Source organism: Stegastes partitus, unplaced genomic scaffold, assembly GCF_000690725.1.
Source record: "Stegastes partitus isolate 25-593 unplaced genomic scaffold, Stegastes_partitus-1.0.2 Scaffold348, whole genome shotgun sequence".
Taxonomy (NCBI): Eukaryota; Metazoa; Chordata; class Actinopteri; family Pomacentridae; genus Stegastes; species Stegastes partitus.
This window is the reverse complement of record NW_007578079.1, coordinates 147,765-170,197: the sequence shown is the minus strand read 5'-3', so window position 1 is coordinate 170,197 and position 22,433 is coordinate 147,765. Positions and strand designations below refer to the sequence as shown.

Here is a 22,433-nt window from a genome sequence, read left to right as displayed (position 1 = left end):
ACTCCTACCACTTCTTCTACTACTACTACCACCACTACTACTACTACTACTACTACCACTCCTACCACTTATTCTACTACTACTACTACTACTACCACTACTACCACTACTACTACTACTACCACCACTACTACCACCACTACTACTACTAACACTACTGCTACTACTACCGCTACCACTACTACTACTACTACCACTACTGCTACTACTACGACTACTGCTACTACCACAACTACCACCACTACTACTACTACTACCACAAATACTACTACCACTACAACTACTACCACCACTACTACTACTACTACTACTACTACTACTACTACCACTACCACTACTACTACTACTACTACCACTACCACTACTACTACTACTACCACTACCACTACTACTACTACTACTACCACTACTGCTGCTACTACGACTACTGCTACTACCACTGCTACTACCACTACTACTACCACTACTACTACTACTACTACTACTACTACTACTACTACTACCACTACTGCTGCTACTACTACTACTACGACTACTGTTACTACCACTACTACTACTACCACTACTACTACTACTACCACTACTACTACTCCCACTACTACTACTGCTACCAATACTACTACTGCTACCAATACTACTACTGCTACCAATACTACTACCACTACCACCACCACCACTACTACTACCACAAATACTACTAGTACCACTTCTACTACTACGTGTGTAATAAAGCCGTTATTACTCATAGAAGTGTGTAAAGAAGCCGTTATTACTCATAGAAGTGTGTAATAAAGCCTTCGTTATACATATCTACAAGGACACTGCTGTGGCGTTTATGACTGAGGGGCAGCTGGTGTATTTATCCATCCAACAATATAAATGATGGTGTCAGTGCCTGTCCTAGTTGAAGCTCAGGTTAAAGACCTTACAGACTGTTGTGCTCTGACTTCTTTGGTTTTAGTGTCATTTTCAGCCTTGTGTCTTCGTTCAGGTCCAGCTGTGAGTCTCTCTGACATCAGCTGAGCGCTTCAGTGACATGCTGGTGTTTCCAGGCTGTTTACTGCCGAATGTTTGCTTCATGCTAACTGGGCGGCGCTGCCACAGTACTCCAGCATCAGACGCACCAGCCCAGTGATCAGACATTTCTCTCTTTGCCCAGTGAGCATGTGCAGCTTGTCAGGTCACAGTGTCACCGTGATCTCAGCCAGCGGCGTCCACACGGTGATTTATGTGTTGGACAGATGCTGCCTGCTCCTGTCGATCAGCGCCGGACTTCTGTCACAGAGGAACATTCCTAAAACCCTTTGGTTTGATTATTAAACATTTTAAAGGCTTCAACGTCACACCTGGTCCAAAGGTCATGACGGTTCGAGTACAACCAGGCACCGACAATAGTGAAACATTTACAGTACCGAGACCAGTCACAGGAGACGGTAAAGGATTTTTGATATCATGGAAAATGATCTCAGCAGCAGAATACGTTCAAAGAATAAGTGTTTCTTCAAGAATTGGTTCACCTGCAGTGCAGCAACATTCACGGTACTGAAGCATGCGTGTGGTCTGAGATGGCCGCCCTCCATCCCTTCAGCTTCCTGCTTCTACCCTCATGCATGTAAATAGACATAGAACTCAACACAGGAGCGGTCTCCACGGCTACACAGAGCTAGATTCACCTTCAGCTTCCTTGGTGACAGCTGTGTGCCCAGTATTTACACGTCTGATGATAAATGTAGCGCTGAGCTGCTGAATGAAGCTCGGCCTTGCTGCTGATGTTTCACCTCATAACACCACCATGGCTCCCTGCTGCTACGACGGGGCGTCCCGAGGCCCGGCCTGCGTCTCCCACGCTGTTTGTGTGTGGCACAGCAGTGTTTGGGGTTAAACAGGAATCTGTGCAGCGTCATTACAGAGCTGAGCCCCCCCCCACCTCCACCAGCCCCCGACAACCAAAGAGAAGGAGCTTCGGCTCAGTCTCCACCTCCTGCCTTTTATTGTATTGATGCAGGATCTGCATCGCTGCTGTCAGGGAGGTCAGTTTCTCAGAGGCTTCGATGTGCTTAAGTACAAATCCTGCAGATGTTGGTGTAAACAGAGGGTCTCAGTGTGTGTTTGAGTAGAAGGTGTGTTCATGTGCTGCTGTGAAGCTTCAGACATCGGTGCAGGAATAACGTGAGCACACTGTGAAGCATGTGTTGTTGGTTGGTGGCTTCATGTCATGGCTCTGGTTGTCCTGCGGTGAGCTGCAGCTCTGATCCAAGTGGATGCAGCAGGAACACTAGACCTGGTTTAATTTTCAGTTTAACAGCCCCTTAAGGCTTCTCTCAGCCTTTTCCTTTCTTCTGCCTCCTACATCACTGGCCTCCTGCTCCTGGACCTGTTTCATGTGAATGGATGTGGAGCAGATTGAACCCACTCGCTGCAGCCTCTGGGTCCTCCAGGCTGTCTCTCATGTTCAGTTCTCAGAATTTCCCTTTTCCTCCTCCCCTACCTTTTTACAACACCCTTCCCTTTGACTGTGGCACCACAGCCCCGTCCTCCCTGCACAGTTGAAACGTTCAGAAGTTTACTACAAACAGGTCCAGCAGCCCCCACCAGCCAGCAGCCTGCCATCAAGGACAGGCCTTCCTCCTTCCTGCCAGTTTCAATGAACAGGAAAAGCACTTCTAGCTGTTGTGGGGTGATTTCAGGGTCGGGAGTGACGACTTTGACTGAACACCCGTCCAGAAAGCTTTTGTCCCTCACAAGTACACAAGCCTTGGTTTTGTGGCTTTGTTTGTACCAACCTGAGGACAAGTGAGCGATCGCTTTGTCTGTCCAAGGACACGGCGTGTTGCTCAGCCGTCCGCTGAGGCCTGGGTGGGGCTTCCAGTCGGAGCTGCACATCTTAAGGCTTCTGTATCTGTGAACCAGTTAAAGCTGCGTTCACTTTTGTCCAGGTTTGGACACAAAATGAGTCTAAAATTGGATTTCTGTGTTTCTCAGGATGACGAACTAATCACAGCTTTAGGCCCGTGTTGAGCCGGGTGAGCGCTGTGAAGCACATTCCAGAGCTGCTGAGGTGAAAGGACTTCAGAATCAATTACAAGGTGCATTTTTATGGAGCACATGGAGCTGCAGGCTCGTGGATCACTCCCTTTGCATTCCACATGTTATCTGTGCTCAGAGCAACAGTGTGTGCAGCCTTTCTTTGCCTCCCTCACAGGGAACAAGGCTCGCTCCAGTCAGCGTCCACCTTCTCTCTGTCTTGCTTGTTCAATGCTCAGCTCAGGGCGATCAGTCACCTCCAGAACTGGACTTTCACCTTCCCGCTGTGGCTTATCTCTTGTATCTCTCATTCACTGTTCCACTATCTGGGCTGTTTTGTGGTGTGCTGGCGGCTGTTTGTCGTGTAAACTTGGATTCACTGGAGGCGGGTTTGGCTGAACGCAACACGTGAGGTCTGCAGGTGAAATCGAGCTTCATGAAAAAGAGGAAAATGGGGAGGGGGAAGGAAGAAGGAGAGCAGAACAGGGAAGTTTTTCAAGATTTACCCTCCTCTTCTGCACTCCTCCTCCAGCTTCACCTCCCCCTCCCCCCAACACTGCTACTCACCTGTCCAGTTTCACTTACCCCTCCCCCAAGCTCCTCCCCTCAGGGCAGGTAGGAGCAGTGCTTATAAAGGTATGCTAACGTGAAGCAGCTTATCTTCTCTGCTCTGGGGAGTGAGGAAGACACAACAGGGCTGAGAGAGCGAGCGAGCGAGCGAGCGAGCGAGAGAGAGAGAGAGAGAGAGGCGGAGTAGGGAAGTTTCAATTTGAAAAGACAATTGGATTGACTGCTCTCACACTGCGACCATGGGGCTGGGAGTAAGTACTGGAACTTGGTTCTGGCTCAGTTCTACGGACATTTAGGCTGAGATTTATGGTGTTTTCAGTCTTCAGCTGAAAACGGAGTTATTGGGGAGGCTTGTGGGTTTCCTTCTCTACTGTGTACACCAGTTTTGCAGTCTGCTGTGTTTATTTACAGCTTTGAAGCTTTTGAAATTGGATTGTAGTTTTCTAACAATCATTAACTCTGACAGCATGTTTGAACAGCAGACTGGCTTTAGGCTCTGACTCGAGCAACAAAAGAGGAGACTTCAGCCTTCCTGCATGTATTCAATCGTGTCCAGGGGCTCAAATCTATGTCTCGCTTTCTTCAATGCAGAAAGGGAAAGAAGAGTACAAGCTGGCGGCAACTTCAGATGGCGGGGACAAGAAAGGCAAGAAGGGCAAAGGGGGGAAGGACATGGACGAGCTGAAGAAAGAAGTGGACCTGGTGAGTACGCAGACAGCCTGTAATGATCTATCACCTGAGGACTTGATCAGGATCAGTTCAATACGTAAGCCCTGAAAACTGCTGTTGAAGCAGCTGTAAAGTGTTTGGAACATGAGGAACCCTCCTACAACTAACAGCAACAGAAGTTCAGGAGAGTGACTTTGTGAACTTTCCAGCCGCTTGCTTCATACTTAATGACGGTCTCAGTCAGAACCCTTTGGGTCACTGGCTTCGGTCACAGCATGATTCAGTCACGGCTGAGACAAATCTCTGCCTCAGCCTCATGGCAGTCACATGAGAGGTAGCCGTCTGCCCTATATTCCATCCAGATTGCTGCTTGCGCTGCCACATGTTATTAAGGAGTTCTCAGCTATAATTAACTTCTAAGTCGGGCTCTTCTAGGTTAGTTTTCAATGCTGAAACATTGGGTGAGAGGTTCTGTTGTCATTATAGTCTTTAGTGTGTCAAACATATGCATTAGTCCTCCTGGCCCACACAGTAAACACATATTATTCTGCTGCTAATGCCCTTTCACTCTCAGCTCAGCGTGCCGCCTGCATCTGTGGTGGCAGCCAGGCAGACAGTAGCGCTCTGTCACACGTCCAGCGACTGAATGCACAGAGCTGTACCGTCTGAAATGTCCTGTTGATAGAACTCTTTCCACTGCTGTCAGCTTTTCTCTCAGTCTGAATGTGTAGCTTGTTGAGGTCACTTCCCAAGGTCAGGGAGGCACCAGGCACATGAACGTACTGGACCACAGCACCGGCTCTGTGTTCAGCTGTGCTGATGGTGTTCTGAAGCAGAGCTGCATTTATTTAAGACGCTGTTCAGGTTTCATCTGAAACTGGTTCTTCAGCAAGAGACATCCGCCTGCTCACGTCTTCACTGTTATCAAACTCAGTGTCTGAACTTCCATAACTTTGTGTCCTTGACAAGGTCATGGGAGGCAGGTTCAGATCTGACGCACATCTCCAGGCACCGCTTAGATATGAGACAGTCATGAACGAGCAGAGTGGGAGTTTCCTGCCAGGGAGTTCGATTTCTGGTAATTTTGCAGAATGAGGAACTTTTCGTGTTCCTGGTTGACGACTTTCACAAGGTCACCGAGTGTCATGTGTTGCAGACGAGCTTCAGGCTTCTAAACCAGCTTCTAACAAGCTTCAATAAGACACGTGGCCAGTTTGGCAATTAATTCTTTAATCACTGTGTTTCCTTGAGAATCCAGAGAACAGTCTTCTGTCCAGCGTCATCCAGCAGGTCGCTGAGCTCCGCAGGGTATTAGATCATAAAATCCAGATCTCTGTGACATATTAATGATTACTGTCCTCTGTACATCTTAACTAGATCTCAAAGTCCTGCTGCTGCTGCTGAAGGACATCTCAATGCCATAGCAACCATATCACCAATGTGCCGTGACCTCCCAGCTTAGCATATCATTTACCGCAATTAAGAGCCGTGTCTCTCTGCTGCCGACCACTAAGTCTTTAAGTTCCCAAATAAAGTTCGGCAACAGGTATTAATGTGTTAATAATCCACAGATTTCAGATGTGAAGTGTGGTTAAATAATAATAGGCTGCTGGTGAAACAGCAGTAAAAGTGCAGGTTGGTCTAGCTGACGTGTTAATGATTATTGCCCCATCATAGGATTTACTGCAGCGTCAAAGTCCAGCCAAAGACAATGGCAACTATTCCCATAGAAACATGAAGCAATGCCACACAGAAGCTAAACGCACAAGATGTTCAGGTGGACGGAGCAGGACAGCAGCAGTGTCCACTGACGTCCAGAAACGATCAAAGACGTTGGTGTTGATGAGGCAGAATGTCAAAGTCCTCGGCAGGCTTCAGAAGAACTGCTGACTGAGAGTGAAAAGAAGCAGCAGTAGTTTGGGGCGTGTGATAACACATTATCCATGATCTAACGAACATGCAGCACGGTGGCACAACTGTGCAATTACGCCCTCTGACTGTCCAGCTCCACTCACTTCATCCAATACCTTCACATCCTCAGTTGTCAAACTAATACCATGAAAATGTAGAGCATATATATATATATATGTGTGTGTGTGTGTGTGTGTGTGTGTGTGGACCATCCAGAACCTTGAAGTGCTTTAATTCCACTCAGCTCTCTATGTGAAATCCATTTTAAACAGGAATGAGGAATTTCAAATATTCAACCACTGAAACTATTTTTCTGTTCAGGAGTGAATGTGAATGACTACAATCTGACAACTTAAGGAACAACAATGTGCTTTAGTATTTTTCCAGTTTTTTGTAAAACAGTAAATTTGAAAATTCATAGATAACAATCGTATAAATTATATGTTAGAATTAAAAATATCATTTGTGTTAAAGAGCTCCTACACACTAGTGTATGAACAGAAACATAAGAAACGATGTGGGTAATTACCAGCGCTGTTAATTTAGGGCAGCTGCACCATAACCCTCATACTGGGTGGAGGTCTCATACGTGGGTTAAGCCTGTATATAATGGGTTCCTTATTGCATTACATGTGCATGAGGCAGACTGTACAGCTCTTGTTTACTGATGCCTGGCTGCAACGGAAAATAAATTGAGGTTGTGGTTGTTTCCGTGGTTTTTCCAGCACCGTTTGAACACAACAGGATTTATGGCATATTTGAGGTCAGTGTATCATCACATTAACCGCGGTGGCATCTCTGGGATGGTTCACTCTGTTTCAGGATTACAGTGCTTTGTAGGAGTCGGATATTATTGCAGATCATCCAAATTACACTGGAACAGTCTCTATTCATTCACTTGCTGTAGGCGTTGTACAGAAAAGAAGGAAACACGGTGTGGGCACAGGGACGTGTCAGCTTCTCTGGTGGTCCACCGTCCCCCTGCTTTAATTATAAACCCTCCAGAATCAGAGTATACGAGGAGACGGCACCTCTGCTGATCAGCTCATCCACCAGACGCCCTGTGATGACTCTGCTAGGACGCTCCTCTCCTGGTCAACTCACCAGAACGTGAACACAGCAGCAGCGCTGTGTGGAGCTCACACCAGCGTGTCAGGAGAGTGACACACACTCTCCTGAATGCAGTGTTTGCTCGCGGTAAACTGACTCGTCTTCAGGCTTTAGCCCTCGTGTTTGGCTGTGAGTTTTATGTCATCACTTTGAAAAACACACTGTGCTTTAATAATCCCCATCAGATGCCTGATTTCTGGATGGTCATCTTTACGTCCATCTGGAGGACGTCACAGGAAGCTTTTTAATCCTCACAGGAGATAATAGCTGCGGTTTTAAAATGACAGGGATTTTGGCTTGATGTCTCTCAATCTCCTTCTCTCTCTCTCTCTCTGCCCACAGGACGACCACAAGCTAACCTTGGATGAACTTCACAGAAAATATGGCACTGACCTGAGCAGGGTGAGTATGTCGGCGGGATGCTAACCTGAGGCCCAGACAGACCTCACCAAGCAAACACGCACCTGAAAGTGACAGAGTTCTAATGTTCTGTTCATGTCACGTTAATCCACCAATCCGTGTGGTATCTCAGAGCAAAGCCGTGAGATGATTTAGCAGCAGGTTCATCTCTGTCTCCACAGCAGACCAGTGGAGCTGTCAGCACACAAATCTGACATTTTGTGTGGATCAGTGACGTGTCCCCTAAAACCAACCAAAGTGTTCTCAGCTGTCCTCAGGGTCAGGGTCATTCTCCCAGCAAAGGATTTCAGGAGATGTGCGTTTGTTCTCTGGAATCCCTGAAATGGTTTTACGACCCCCTCAGATGTTTTACGATGTCGATGTAGGAGCCTCAGTCTGAATAAGCTCCAGAACACCCATCAGCTGCTTTGGTAGGAATTACTTCTGATAAGCTTCTGTGTTCCCGGGTTATGCAGAACAACTGGAGCCGGTCCTGGCAGCTAAACTTTTATTGTTTTTATCATTTTCAAAAAGCCTCCTGTGGACAAGTGTTGCGAATTAGCACATGTGCTAAAACACTCAAACAAAGCATCTGGTCTGTCCAATGTGATTGTGATGTCCACATCAAATAAACAATAAAATAAAATTAAAAAAAACTGCTCTCCATCCAGTTTGTCTGTGGCTACATAGCTTCAAACATATTGGGGGGTTTCTTTTCTTTCAGCTATCAGTACACTTCAGATTGTACCTAAAAGAGAAACTGGGCTGCTCCACACCCGTTTCTCTTCATGTTTCATGGTCTTCATCCACAGAATCCCATTACAGCTCCCAGTACAGCCCCACGGTGGCTAAATGCTCCACTGAGTCTCATTATCTGCTGAAATCTGATCTGTCTGAGTTTGGCCCAAAACAAAGGCTTCCTTCACTCAGGAACACTGGCCTCATTGACTTTACGAACAAGAGAAAGCAAGGTGTATTTTAATCCTGGTTTCCTTCTCCAGAGGCCTCCAGTCACGCCCTACTCAGAGCTCTGATCCAGTTTAACACACTTCAGAAAACGTGACCTTGTGTACGTTGAAGTCAGACAACAGAGACACGACCTGCATGTTCACCTCCACATCACAGGGCCTGCTCCACCACAAGCTGGACAAAACAAGCGGAAGCTGTAACTGTAGGGTCGGTGGTGGTGGTGGTTCTGTTCTTGTGTCAGCCAGCTCTCCTTCACCATGGCTAAAGGTCACAGCATTAAACCTGTCTAGCAAACACAGCCGCCCAACAGGAAACCTCTCGTTCTTGTCCTTCATCCAGTAAACAAAGGCAGACTGATGGAACCAGGCAGGAAACAGACGAGCGGTGTTTCTGTGACGCTCGTTGATAGTTTTCGGACTCACTGCTCACATGAGGCAGGATGATGACTTTGTTCTCTGTCAGCCTTCCAGGCTGGTGAACGGCAGCATGGACAGCGTTTCAGCAAACATGCACCGCTAAACCTTTTTCTTCCTTCTGTGGATTTGTTTTTAGGGTCTGTCTTCCTCCAGAGCAAAAGAGATCCTGGCCAGAGACGGTCCAAACGCCCTCACTCCTCCTCCCACGACGCCCGAATGGGTCAAGTTCTGCAAACAGGTAGAACTCACCTGGAATCCCCAGTTGGAGCGAAACATTCTCCATGCAAAGCACTGAATTCAAATTTTAGAAATGCAAATTCAGTCTGATTCTGTCCAGCCAGTAGAACCAGAAAAACCTGAAAGCTTGAAGTTCTTTCATGTTGCTTGCAGATGTTTAGTGGGTTCTCCATGCTGCTGTGGATCGGCGCCATCCTCTGCTACCTGGCTTACGGCATCCAGGCTGCCTCAGAAGACGACCCGGCCAATGACAACGTAAGCAGGGCTTCGCTCGCCTGTGATTTACACGTGTTCTGTAAAGTAAAAGAATGAATACCAGCCTTCTGTGTCTTGCTGCAGCTGTACCTGGGTGTCGTGCTTTCTGCTGTGGTCATCATCACTGGCTGCTTCTCCTACTACCAAGAGGCCAAGAGCTCCAAGATCATGGACTCGTTCAAGAACCTGGTCCCACAGGTGAGAACTATCCCTGACACCAGCACTTAAAATAGCCTTTAACTCCACTTTTTCTCAATGAACTTCTTGTTAATTCTGCAGCAGCTCAACGTGCTTCACAGATCAGACATGATGCTGAGGAGCATTACTGCTGAGAACAAAAGCACAGTCTGTCCATGAAGACCTCTGACTCATCTAAACTGTTATTTATTCCACCTTGGATTGTATAGCAAGCCCTGGTGGTCCGTGACGGTGAGAAGAAGAACATCAACGCTGAGGAGGTGGTGGCTGGTGATCTAGTGGAGGTGAAAGGTGGAGACAGGATCCCTGCTGATCTGAGGATCATCTCTGCTCACGGCTGCAAGGTCCACAACTCCCATATCTACAACTCTACCTTCATTCTTAGGCAGCGAAACAGCATTTAGACGTTGTTTAGACTCGTTAGATGCTTATTTAGGATCAAGCCACGCTGTGATGATGTGTGTAGTCTGTCATTCTTTAGAAGTGCTGTCGGCCAGCTGGACAGTCAGACACATGAGGTCCTGGTTTCCTTCAGCCTTACACCGTCGCTTACCATCTGATGGTCAAAACCGTCACTGACCCATGTGCTGGAGCAGCCTCCTTCCTTTGAATTGCTTTCTAAAATATAGCAAAACTATTTTTTTCCTTCTTTCTTTTTAACCAAATGGGTCATTTTCCATATTCCTGTTTCTGTGCTCAACAGCCAAGTTCAGCGATGCTAGTTCTTGTGTTTTACATCGACATGACGGCATCGTGTCATCATTCACGCCTTCTTTTTCCCTCTTCCAGGTGGACAACTCCTCCCTGACCGGTGAATCCGAGCCCCAGACTCGTTCTCCAGATTTCTCCAATGACAACCCACTGGAGACCAGGAACATTGCTTTCTTCTCCACCAACTGCGTTGAAGGTACAAAACAAGTGACAAGAGGAAGAAACAGGGATGAAGTCAAAGCTAGAGTATGCAGGATCATAGAAACAGCAGGAGGAAGGGTTACTGGTGTAGAAGATACTGCTGATAGTAGATGACATGCAGATGTCCTCCATGACCCTCGTGTCTCATCCCACAAACAGCAGCCATGGTGTCACATGTTCAGGTCCGTTGACTCCCACAGTTGCCACCAGTGTGTTTAGGCTACAGTCTTTTCTGCTGCTGCCTTTTTCTTCTTGCTTTGTGTAAAAATCCAAGATGCTCCACCAAAACATGTGAATGCTTTTCTCTGCCATCTTGTGCTGCTATCTGCTAGTATTAGTCAAGTGTTGTCCGAGCCTTATCGTTCCAGTGATGCACAGGCAGTGCAGGTTCCCAGGTATGTGGTCAGACAGGTAGACTAAAGGCATGTGAATATTCTTGCAACGAATACAACAAAAATGCTCCTGGAACATTTGCATACTTTAATTTATGGCCACTTTTTATCAGGTGAAAGAAAGTATGTTTTACTGAAAGCATCTTGACAGCTCAGAATGAAACCAGATCAGATCATCAGTTTATATTAATATCCATATCTGCCTCACAACACGTCTCTTCTCTGTTTAGGAACCGCCAGAGGAATCGTCATCAACACCGGAGATCGTACCGTCATGGGTCGTATCGCTACGCTGGCGTCCAGCCTGGAGGGCGGCAAGACTCCAATTGCAGTGGAGATCGAACACTTCATCCACATCATCACCGGCGTGGCTGTCTTCCTGGGCGTTTCCTTCTTCATCCTGTCCCTGATCCTCGGGTACGGTTGGCTGGAGGCCGTCATCTTCCTCATCGGTATCATCGTCGCCAACGTGCCAGAAGGTCTCCTGGCTACTGTCACTGTGAGTTGTGGCGCCTATGGTCCAGTTTTGACGCGCTGATCTCATCATCTGACTCTACAGTAGATTTTATTGATTAAAACAACTGCGGTTTGACAGCTGTGAACACTTGTTCCATCTCTAGGTGTGTCTGACCCTGACTGCTAAGCGTATGGCCAAGAAGAACTGCCTGGTGAAGAACCTGGAAGCTGTCGAGACTCTGGGCTCCACCTCCACCATCTGCTCAGACAAGACCGGCACCCTGACCCAGAACAGGATGACTGTGGCCCACATGTGGTTCGACAACCAGATCCACGAGGCCGACACCACTGAGAACCAGAGCGGAGCCTCGTTTGACAGGAGCTCATCAACCTGGGCTGCTCTGGCTAGAATCGCCGGACTGTGCAACCGAGCCGTGTTCCTGGCGGAGCAGAGCAACGTTCCCATTCTGAAGGTGAAACACTTGCTGCAACATGTTTCTCTAACCTGTTCTGGTCCCCACACACTGACCGTTTTGCTCTAGTTCACCCATTCTGGTCACCACAAAAGAGTGTGAATAATTCACCAGTGGAGGCAGATATCAGTGACATCTGCGCTGGTGTAACAGCCTCTCTGGGTGTAAACCAGCACAGGACTGATGAGCTCATGGATGTTGTTCTTCCATGAAACGTTGTGGTGAATTTGATCCTCAGATGAATCATCAGATGCAGTGGCTGTGTGGGAGGTGTTGTCGCTTTATGACTTGGCATGGAAGTTCTTGGATCAAACAAAACACCGGTGCAGCCAAACTGCACTACAAATCTTTATAAAGAGCTCTCAACGTAATGAGGGCTTCATCAGAAATACAGAGCAGAGGCTACAGCAAGGGCTGACCAGACAGACTGTCTGATGCATAAGTAGAATTAGAAGTGGCAGCGGGGTGGGCTGCCCCAAGTATTATCATTTAAAAATACTACCGAAATTCAAGGCGATCTGAATTCCTGTAAATCCTCTGCCTCCTCTGTTCTTCTTCGTAGTGACATGAATAAACACTATGAAGTCAGTATGCGGCTGTGAAATGTGGTTAATGTCATTCTGTGCACACTTTGCATCCGTTGTCGTGTCTAATATGCTTTCTGAACAATAAGAGATGTGATGTGTTCAAACTCGTTGCCTTTTGCTTCATTCCAGAGAGACGTTGCCGGGGATGCCTCAGAAGCTGCTCTGCTGAAATGCATCGAGCTGTGCTGCGGATCTGTTGGCGGCATGAGAGACAAGTACCCCAAAGTTGCTGAGATTCCCTTTAATTCCACCAACAAATACCAGGTACACAGTCCACACAGCGCAGCTACAATAACGTAGCTGTAGTCCCAAAAACAAGAAGCCGTCACTGTAGAATCACCTCCGTGGTGGTAAATGCGACTTTCGCCCCCTAGTGTCCGGTTCAGTCCTGTCGTCATCAACCTGTGATTCACTGGTAGTTCAAAGTTCCTATCAAGGCGGTTTAGATGGTAATTTCTTTGCATAAATTCCTGATAGTGACAATAAAATATGGATTTAAATCCAGCGTTTCTGTTGTCCCACAGCTGTCCATCCATAAGAACGCAACTCCCGGAGAAACCAAGCACCTGCTGGTGATGAAAGGAGCCCCAGAGAGGATTCTGGACCGCTGCTCCACCATCGTGCTGCAGGGCAAAGAGCAGCCTCTGGATGACGAGATGAAAGACGCTTTCCAGAACGCCTATGTGGAGCTGGGAGGACTGGGAGAGAGAGTACTGGGTACACATGATTCCAGTCTGTAGCTACATCCTGGTATCTTTAATGAGCTGGTGAAGAACTCCTGACAAGCATTTCCCTCCTGTCTGGTCCAGGTTTCTGCCACTTCAACCTGCCTGATGATCAGTTCCCAGAGGGCTTTGCTTTTGACACTGATGAGGTGAACTTCCCCACTGAGAACCTGTGCTTCATCGGCCTCATGTCCATGATCGACCCTCCTCGTGCTGCTGTGCCTGATGCTGTGGGCAAATGCAGGAGTGCTGGAATCAAGGTTTGTAAACGGGATTTTTTCAGGGGTTTACAGCCACAGCTTCAGCTAAAACTGGTTTCTTACAAACCACATGTTGAGTCCGCTCATTATTTGCTTCCATTTGAATTTCCACATCTTAAATGTGACATTTGTTTGGAGTTTGCAAGTTTCTGCAAAACACTGAATTTTGAAACTCGGAGCTACAGGTGAAGTGTTTCCCTCCTTCCCCTCAGGTGATCATGGTGACCGGTGACCATCCCATCACCGCCAAGGCTATCGCTAAGGGTGTGGGTATCATCTCTGAGGGCAACGAGACTGTTGAGGACATCGCTGCGCGCCTGAACGTTCCGGTTTCAGAGGTCAACCCCAGGTTCGTGCTCTTACTGACGCTTATTCAACTTCAGGTTCTGAGTATTTTTCCAAGCAGAAAAAATCCTTCTTTCAAATGCAGCTCTTTAGTAGCAGAGCTGTCAATTTTGCTTAACATTCGTACTAATAGGTACAAAATTAGATCCGTGTTTGCCAACAAGGTCCTGCAATCTACTCAGCTAAAAAGGCTTTTACCATTAATTCACTGCAGACAAATAAATGTGGATGTGGCTCTGAGCTGGTTTCTTCATCAGCAAGTGTTCACTCTGAAAAAAAGAAAGCTGCTCCCAGACAGACACCAAAAACACAATCATCATCCTGAGGAACGGCATCTGTCCCTGCAAAGTATTACACAACGTTCTGTGCGATGGGACTAAACAAATGCTAAAAATACGTGATTTACTATCTGCAGTGAAGTTCTAGCATCTGATCAGATCTCATGTGAATCTGGCTTTTCGCTGATCCCATCATTTCTCTGTGCCGAGACCGATGCCCAGATGACGCAGAAACAGGATGCTGAATTCCAGCTTTGTCCTCACACTGCTGTGATGTCTCTGTAGGGATGCCAAGGCCTGCGTTGTGCACGGCGGTGAGCTGAAAGACATGTCGGCAGAGCACCTGGACGAGGTGCTGAAACACCACACTGAGATCGTCTTCGCCAGAACGTCCCCTCAGCAGAAACTGATCATCGTGGAGGGCTGCCAGAGACAGGTCAGCATCAGAGGAGTTCAGGACATGTTCACAGACAAAAGTCGACATTAAAGCTTCCAGAAAGGCTCCGTCCCGTGTGGACGTCCTGACGTGACTTTGTCCTGTGCAGGGAGCCATCGTGGCCGTGACAGGTGACGGCGTGAACGACTCTCCTGCTCTGAAGAAGGCCGACATCGGCGTTGCCATGGGGATCGCTGGATCCGACGTCTCCAAGCAGGCCGCTGACATGATCCTGCTGGACGACAACTTTGCCTCCATCGTGACTGGAGTGGAAGAAGGTGAGACTGAAACCAAGACATCGGCCTGCAGAAATGTGGAGACACAAAGTGCTTAAAACATCATCTGCTGCATTCCTGCTTCAGGTCGCCTGATCTTTGACAATCTGAAGAAGTCCATTGCCTACACTCTGACCAGTAACATCCCTGAGATCTCACCCTTCCTCCTCTTTATCATCGCCAACATCCCTCTGCCCCTGGGAACCGTCACCATCCTGTGCATCGATCTGGGAACCGACATGGTGAGCTGGCCTCTTCAAATCTGACCTGTAAAGCGATAAACAGTCAATGGAGACTTTTTTCCACATACTCTCTCTGTGTCCTGTCTCCAGGTCCCTGCCATCTCTCTGGCTTACGAAGCAGCTGAGAGCGACATCATGAAGAGACAGCCCAGAAACCCCAAAACAGACAAACTGGTGAACGAGAGGCTCATCAGCATCGCCTACGGACAAATCGGTATGAGATGTTTCTAGCCTTTCTTAGATCCACCCACAATCTTCTCTGTGTCTAACGAAGCCTCTGTGTTTGCTTCCAGGTATGATGCAGGCCACAGCTGGCTTCTTCACATATTTTGTGATCCTGGCTGAAAATGGCTTCCTCCCGATGGACCTGCTGGGGATCCGAGTCTACTGGGATGACAAAAATATCAATGACCTGGAAGACAGCTATGGACAGCAGTGGGTCGGTCACAGCTGCTCACGCTGCTGACAGCAGTCGAGTTTACTCACAGTTCACAGCAAGAAAAGGGAAAAATGTGAATGTTTTCTTTTCATTCTTGTTCACCAGACATACGAACGCAGAAAAATCGTGGAGTTCACCTGCCACACAGCCTTCTTCGCCAGCATCGTGGTCGTGCAGTGGGCCGATCTGATCATCTGTAAGACCAGGAGGAACTCCATCCTGCAGCAAGGAATGAAGTACGTACACACAGAGATGAACACAGCAGCTGTTTCAGAAAGCAGCTGATCCATGTATTTATGAACAAAAACTCAGTGGAAGTATTTATGAAATCACATTCAGCCAATAACCAACAACCACAGAAGGTTTGCACCGACCTGAACTGTGCGTGTCCTTCCATCACAGCGTGAATGTGTCATAAAGAGCCCACATGATGCTTTTAGGGGTTCATATCCTGAACGCTGTGTTTGAAGTCCAGACTGTTCTCCTTATTTCCATCACAGTGTAATGTACAGTCTGCCCAGCTGCTGGTTTGTCAGTGAATCAGTCAGGAGCTAACAAGAAGACGAGGCCTCAGTAAGATAATCTGAACGTTAAGGGATCAAAGCAGTTCCAGTAGACCCCACCAATAAAACACCAAGAACCCGTACATGTGCAGAAGATGGGCTCTGTTAGAATCATCTTTGTTTGGAGATGTTGAAGTGTCTTTCTTCTGATGGACTTTGCCCTCCACAGGAACCGCATCCTCATCTTTGGACTCTTTGAGGAGACCGCTCTGGCCGCCTTCCTGTCCTACTGCCCGGGCATGGACGCGGCCCTCAGAATGTACCCTCTCAAGTGAGTAACACACAGATCCCACAGAGCTCTGCAGGGAGACGCTGTCTGCTGGAAAACCACGCTTTATGCATAGTTTACGGGTTTCCCTGTTGGTTCTGTGCCTGTCTCCTGCTCCGTGTCGGCTCGTCGGTGAGCACGACGTGATGCTTCATAAAGATCCTTCGTAAAGCCGTTTCTGCACATTTTTACAGACTTGTTTTCTGTTTCCACACGTTTCTCTTCTGTTGATGAGTTGTGCTTCTTCCTTGTTGTTTTCTAGTGTAGGAATGGAAGTCACTGCTGCTTCAGCTTGGTTGCCCTGTTATTATTGAGTGTCGGTGCTAATTTCCACTTCAGAGGCCGAATGGAGCGCTGGAGCTCCGTTCTAATGAGATTCTTCACCCAGCAGAGCAGAGCAGAGGCGCTGAGGACACGCTAGGCTCATTAGCGCACACGCAGCCAAAGCTCCTGGTCTTGTGTTGCTTGTTGGTGTGCTGCGTCTTCTCTTCTCCTTCCTTCATCTGCTCCAGAGCTTCTGCCTCGGCGCCCTGCCGTCTCTCTGGGTGTCTGCTGGTGTTGGTCTGGGCGGCTTCCCGTCACTGTTTCTGTTTGGTTTTTTTCTTTCTTTGTTAGTTGTGTCTTTGCTTGTGTTTCTGTTCAGTTATTGCTAGAATGACTTAATCAAGCAGTTTCCAGCATGTTGAACTGTTTTCTTCAGAGATTGTCAGGATGTGCTCTTGTGTCGTGACGTTCATTTAGTTTAACCTCTGAGGAGGTCGTTTCACTCCTGATTGTAGTGCTTATCGGTGAAGACATGCTGCACCAGAATCTTCAAATGTTTCTGTTCAGCAGCCTGACGTTCTAACCCAAACCCTAAACCTGAACCCTTTTCCTGTGCTTTGGAGAAGTTTCAAGCAGCCATAATGGCAGACAGCGCTGAGTCTCTCCAGCAGGCGGGATGATGCTCGGGTCTTTCTTGTCACTTTGTCATTCCATCTCTGTCTGTCCCTCAGGCCCTGTTGGTGGTTCTGTGCCTTCCCATACTCCCTCCTCATCTTCCTCTACGATGAAGCCAGAAGATACATCCTCAGACGCAACCCAGGCGGTGAGAACTTTTCCTCTTTTTGCTTTCTGAGGCATCACTGACACGTATCCTGTGTTCTCTGTGTTTAAATGTGAATTTAAAGGTTGTTTCATCTTAATGCAAATCAGAAACAAGAAGCAGAGAACGGAGCCCTCTAAACCCAAAGTCGTTTTTGGATTTTTTTTTTTTTTTTTTGCTTCTGTCACATTTGTCCTCACTGTGTTCTAGTTTCTTTGTGAATATAAAGTCCTGCACCTCTGTGGACCAGAGCAACTCTGGCTAGAAGAAGACAGGAAGCGTGTCTTCTGGACAGTCGAACACAGAATCATGACAAACGGAAAAACACAATTGAATCTCTTTTAATAGTTATTTTACAAACATTGAAAACAAATCAGGATGTACAGCGTGTTTCCAAACAACTAGAAAGACGGCTGACTCTGCACATGTTTAATTCACCTGACCTGGTCATTGGAAACGCTGCCTGCAGCTCATCCAAATGGTCTGTAGACATCAAGACAGCTTGAGACAGCTGCCCACAGCTGAGCCACTGAAGGCTCCTCGGTTGCATTGAGGAGTGCAAATCTTTTATTCTTACGTATTCTGTTTAGTCCAGGCTGCAGGTGTCTCAGTGGTTACCATCTCAGTGGTTAGCACTGTCGCCTCACAGCCAGAAGGTCGCCGGTTGGCGTCCCGGTGAGGACACCCGGGATCTTCCTGCGTGGAGTCTCCATGTTCTCCCCGTGCAGCGTGGGTTCTCTCCGGGTTCTCCGGCTTCCTCCCACAGTCCAGAAACATGCTGAGGTTAATTGGTGATTGTAAATTGTCCGTAGGTGTGAATGTGAGTGTGCTTGGTTGTCTGTCTCTAAGTGTAGCCCTGTGATAGACTGGTTACCTGTCCAGGTGAACCTGCCTTCACCCTGAGTCAGCTGGGATAGGCTCCACCCCCCACCACCCTAGTGAGGATTAAGGTGTCGAGATGATGGATGGATGTTTAGTCTAAAGGACTTCTTTTAGTCCAGTCTTTAAATGAGATGTGTCAAATATCAGGATTTAAATGACGTATGACGGTTCAGATGTGGTGATGGGTTCCTCTGATGGAACCAAACAGGTTTGTTAAAGGAAGCTTGGAAAGTGGGAAATCAGACGATTCTTTCTGCTCATACAGTCTATGTCTCTGATCAGCGGTGTGGACAGAGAGCTGTTCATGTTCTCATGAGGAGCAGAGTTCAGTGTGTTCTTCTGGTTGTGATCCTCAGAAGCCCGTTTGGTGCAGGGCTCTGTGTTTCCGAACTCTTGTAAATTATTCATAGAATATGACAAACCCTCACAGCCGCTACCAGAAACAGGCTTCCCTGGCTTTTCACCACATTCAGTTAAACTTTGTGTGGATTTTGGGACAGCCACCATCAGGCCGACCCACAGGACAGCCGTCTAACGTAGCGCTGACAAGGAAGGTAGCTGAGAGGTGTTCACCAGATCAGATGGAACCGGACCGAACTCCGTCCTCCTGCTGCTGACGCTCAGTCCAGAGCAAAGGCAGTGAGTGTGAGGATGAATCACAGGTGTGTGTGTGTGTGTGTGTGTGTGTGCCCTCCCCCTGTCTATCCTTTGCGTGTTATCTGTGTGTGCGGCGCTGAGATGCAGCAGATGGCGCCGCCCAGTGGGATTTGAACCGTCCACCCTGTCGTTGTTCATGCCTCGTTCCAGCCACGAAGCTGAGCAGAACCTGTGCTGCGGCCTCTGATGCAGCTGTGGGTGTGCGACGGTGTTTGTGTCGTACATCTGAGCCCGGCACACAGATCAGTGAACATCCACGGCCCAGCCACGGTGAATAATGAGCTCCAGTCAGACAGAAGGAGAACAAGCTGAGCTGACACAGTCCACAACAACTTCTGGCTCTTTATGGAGGAGAGCTGATGATGTTTGAATAAAGCTACTGAAACTAAATCTGAGGACTGTGATGCTCCTCCTGTGTTCATGGCCCAGAGCTGATTGCAACGCTGGGCTCTGGGAGCTTTCACACATTCACTCAGTCACTCCTCGATCAGGCAGCTTTGGGCTCAGCGGGCTCTGGCTAACTCATGGGAGTCCTCACACTGGAATGATTTCTAATACACATCCATTCCCTTTGAGCCGCTTCTTCTCAGGGACGTTCTACACGGCCTCCCTGATGGCATCACCATCACAGGAGCCGCTGTGAAACCAGAATGCTGCAGCCTTTCTGTCCCGGCAGGACACGTCTCTGAGTGGCATCGCTGCCAAGAGCCACGGCTCTAAATTCAGCCTTGTGTCTTTGAATCGCTGTCAGTGAACAAAAGGGATGAAATCACCCTCTTTCCTGAGCGCAAAGTTCTGCACGACAGCCAGGAGAAGTGAAAGCCCAGATGTGATTGGAAACATCCCGAAGCTCACGTCCCTAACTGTGTCTGCTCTGGTTTCCAGGTTGGGTGGAGCAGGAGACGTACTACTGAGCCGCCGTCCTGGAGGGAGTGAGTTCCACCACTATTTACTGCCATGTTACATATTTGTCTGAGAAGCTAGACCCCAAAACACACAAAGCATGGATTAAATTAAGAATGTCTCGATGTACATGTCATTCACAATAAAACGTTTCCGTATTATTGTACACAGATGCATGTTTGGTCCTTTTGCACTTCTCTCATGAACACAAAGCTCTCGAGGTTCAGTCGGGGCGTAGCATTGAGTCAGGTGGGCTCGTCCACCTCAGCGCTGCCTGAACATTTCCACAATTGTTTAGATGCTTTCAAGAAAAAGTGACATCTTTTGAGGAAGATGTGACGACGTCAGGCACTTTACCAAAGAAAGAAGATTTAATAAAGATGAAGACTTAGGTCGCTGTGTGGAAAGTAAATCCCAGTACCTCAAAACCAGTCCGTTTCTCCTCCAGTTATAGACTGATTATGTCCACGGTATCAGCTGTTTTCCCAGGATTTAGTCTTTACCCAGCAGGTATTAAAAACACACATGTCAGCAGTGTGTGTGTGTGTGTGTGTGTGTGTGTGTGTGTGTGGGTTCATTATCAAGAGCCCGTCTGCCACAGTCGTGTTTGCGGTGGATTGCTCTGTTGACCGCTAATGCACCGAGGCCCTCGGTGAGAATGAACTGCGACCACTCTCCTGCTATCTGCTGTGTTTGCCCCGGTCATTATGGACGATGTGTGTGTGTGTGTGTGTGTGATATTCCATGATGGTGCCAACCTGCCAGCAGATGGCCGGCCTCACACACATGGATGCTGCAGCAGAGGAGGGGCTTTCCGACTTCTCAGGTGGTTTCCTCCTCAGCAGAGGGTGCTAGTGTGAGACAGACAGCAGACAAAGGACGGAGGGATGCAGAGAAAGCGGCAAAAAGAGGGAGGAGTGATGAATGGCGAGCAAAGTCAGTCAATGTGAGTTGAGAGCGATGAATTGTCTGTGGATCGTGTTATTGTGGTTGGAGAGCATGAAGTGTTGGGTTTATCGTCGATGCGGCGCAGAGAAAAAGGCTGCAGACAGACTAACATTATCATGCCTTCATCCTCCCCCCGTGCTGCCCTCCTTCACCAGCAGGGCCCCTGAACGTGCCTGTTGCTATGGCAACCCATTGGAGAGCCCTCTCTCTCCAACATCTAAATAAAATCTGGGCTATTTATAGAGCAACACTGGCAACACGCAACGCGCTCATCACACATGCATGCATGTAAACGCACCAAAACAAAAATACAGTATTATGTAAATCTGCTGCGCTGTGCCAGGACGGCTGCTGCGTGTCCATCTGCCGTCCAGTCCACCTGTGGTTTTGTTTGTTTGTGTTGTGCATCACATTTTAGAAAAGCTTTAAATAGGAGCGTGTGAGTGCTGAAGCTGAAGATGCCTCCCGTTGCCGTCTGAGCCGTCTCAGGTTTATCTTATCCTGCTGGAGAGCTCTTCAGCCGGCTGATAAAGTCTATTCGAAAACACAGGGATGCAGACAGGGAGTGACACAGGCTACCTACAGGGACACAATAGCCCTCCAGTGGTCCGCCTTGGTCCACTTCATGGTTGAAGGGCTTCCTTTCAAAATGTAATCTATCAAAGCCTGCTGATGGAGCTGCTTTCAGCTGCAGACAGGGATGCCACCTCAGAAACTTCCTCAGGGATTTATACAATATGAAGCTGTGGTGGAGCTGAAGCTTCCCTTTCTTCTGTCCATGTAAGTGGCTGAATGTTTCAGGCTCATATCCAGGGATGACACGTTAAATCTCTCATTTATGCTGCGGGATGAAAGGCTTTCAGAGTCCCTGGAACAGATGCAAATGGCCATAAGGGTGCTGCTGCTGGCACAACTCTCTGCAGTACGATAACCAGCAGGTCTCTGCATCGATCCCCCTCCCTCCAACCTCCAGTCTGCAGGGGAGTTGGGGTGAGGCAGCATCCTGGAGCTAGAAGAGGCTCAGACTTCCAGTAGAGGCAGAGAAAGATGTTGGAGGAAACCGAGGCCAGGGGAGAGGGGGACAGCTTCAGGGGCCCAGAGCTGATGGGCCCTGCAGGCTGTGGAAGCTGCACCTTTGACATGTTAGCATCATAAAGCAGCCAAACAGATGCTTTGTTTGGCAGATGGTGTTCAGACACTGTGTCTGTGTCACAGCGTATCTGCAGCACAGATAAATCTGCTTTTGCAGCTCTGGATTCAGAAGCTGAGGGTTCAGAAGTTGGCTGCTCGCTATCGGTACGCAGCAACCTTGTCAAAGCAGCAGGGAGAGGAGGTGTGTGCAGAACCAGCAGAGAAGCCGGAAGAGGTGGAGCGGAACCAGGAGTGTGTGTGTGTGTGTGTGTGTGTGGTAAGTTGGGGAAGTTTGTGAAAGTTGAAGTTAGCAGTCATAGTTCTGGTGTTCTAGTTTCTGGAAATAGGTGTGTGCAGGTCGATTCATGCAACACGTTGCATTCAGTTTAAACTCTGACGTGGAGGTTAGAGTCAGAGCA

General features: G+C 48.1%; 1 protein-coding gene across 1 annotated transcript; it reads left to right on the top strand.

Annotated features, from left to right (window-relative positions):
* Nucleotides 1-3,702: 3,702 nt before the first annotated feature.
* Nucleotides 3,703-20,103, top strand: LOC103358968 (sodium/potassium-transporting ATPase subunit alpha-1). Its single transcript, XM_008284129.1, has 23 exons — nucleotides 3,703-3,845; nucleotides 4,186-4,296; nucleotides 7,627-7,686; nucleotides 9,205-9,306; nucleotides 9,459-9,560; nucleotides 9,645-9,758; nucleotides 9,968-10,102; nucleotides 10,548-10,665; nucleotides 11,293-11,561; nucleotides 11,683-11,991; nucleotides 12,708-12,842; nucleotides 13,103-13,295; nucleotides 13,388-13,563; nucleotides 13,776-13,912; nucleotides 14,472-14,622; nucleotides 14,732-14,900; nucleotides 14,985-15,139; nucleotides 15,230-15,353; nucleotides 15,433-15,578; nucleotides 15,684-15,814; nucleotides 16,311-16,412; nucleotides 17,405-17,496; nucleotides 19,918-20,103. Exons 1-23 carry the CDS (start codon nucleotides 3,834-3,836, stop codon nucleotides 19,944-19,946), a joined length of 3,072 nt encoding a protein of 1,023 aa, XP_008282351.1. The 5' UTR covers nucleotides 3,703-3,833; the 3' UTR covers nucleotides 19,947-20,103.
* Nucleotides 20,104-22,433: the final 2,330 nt, after the last annotated feature.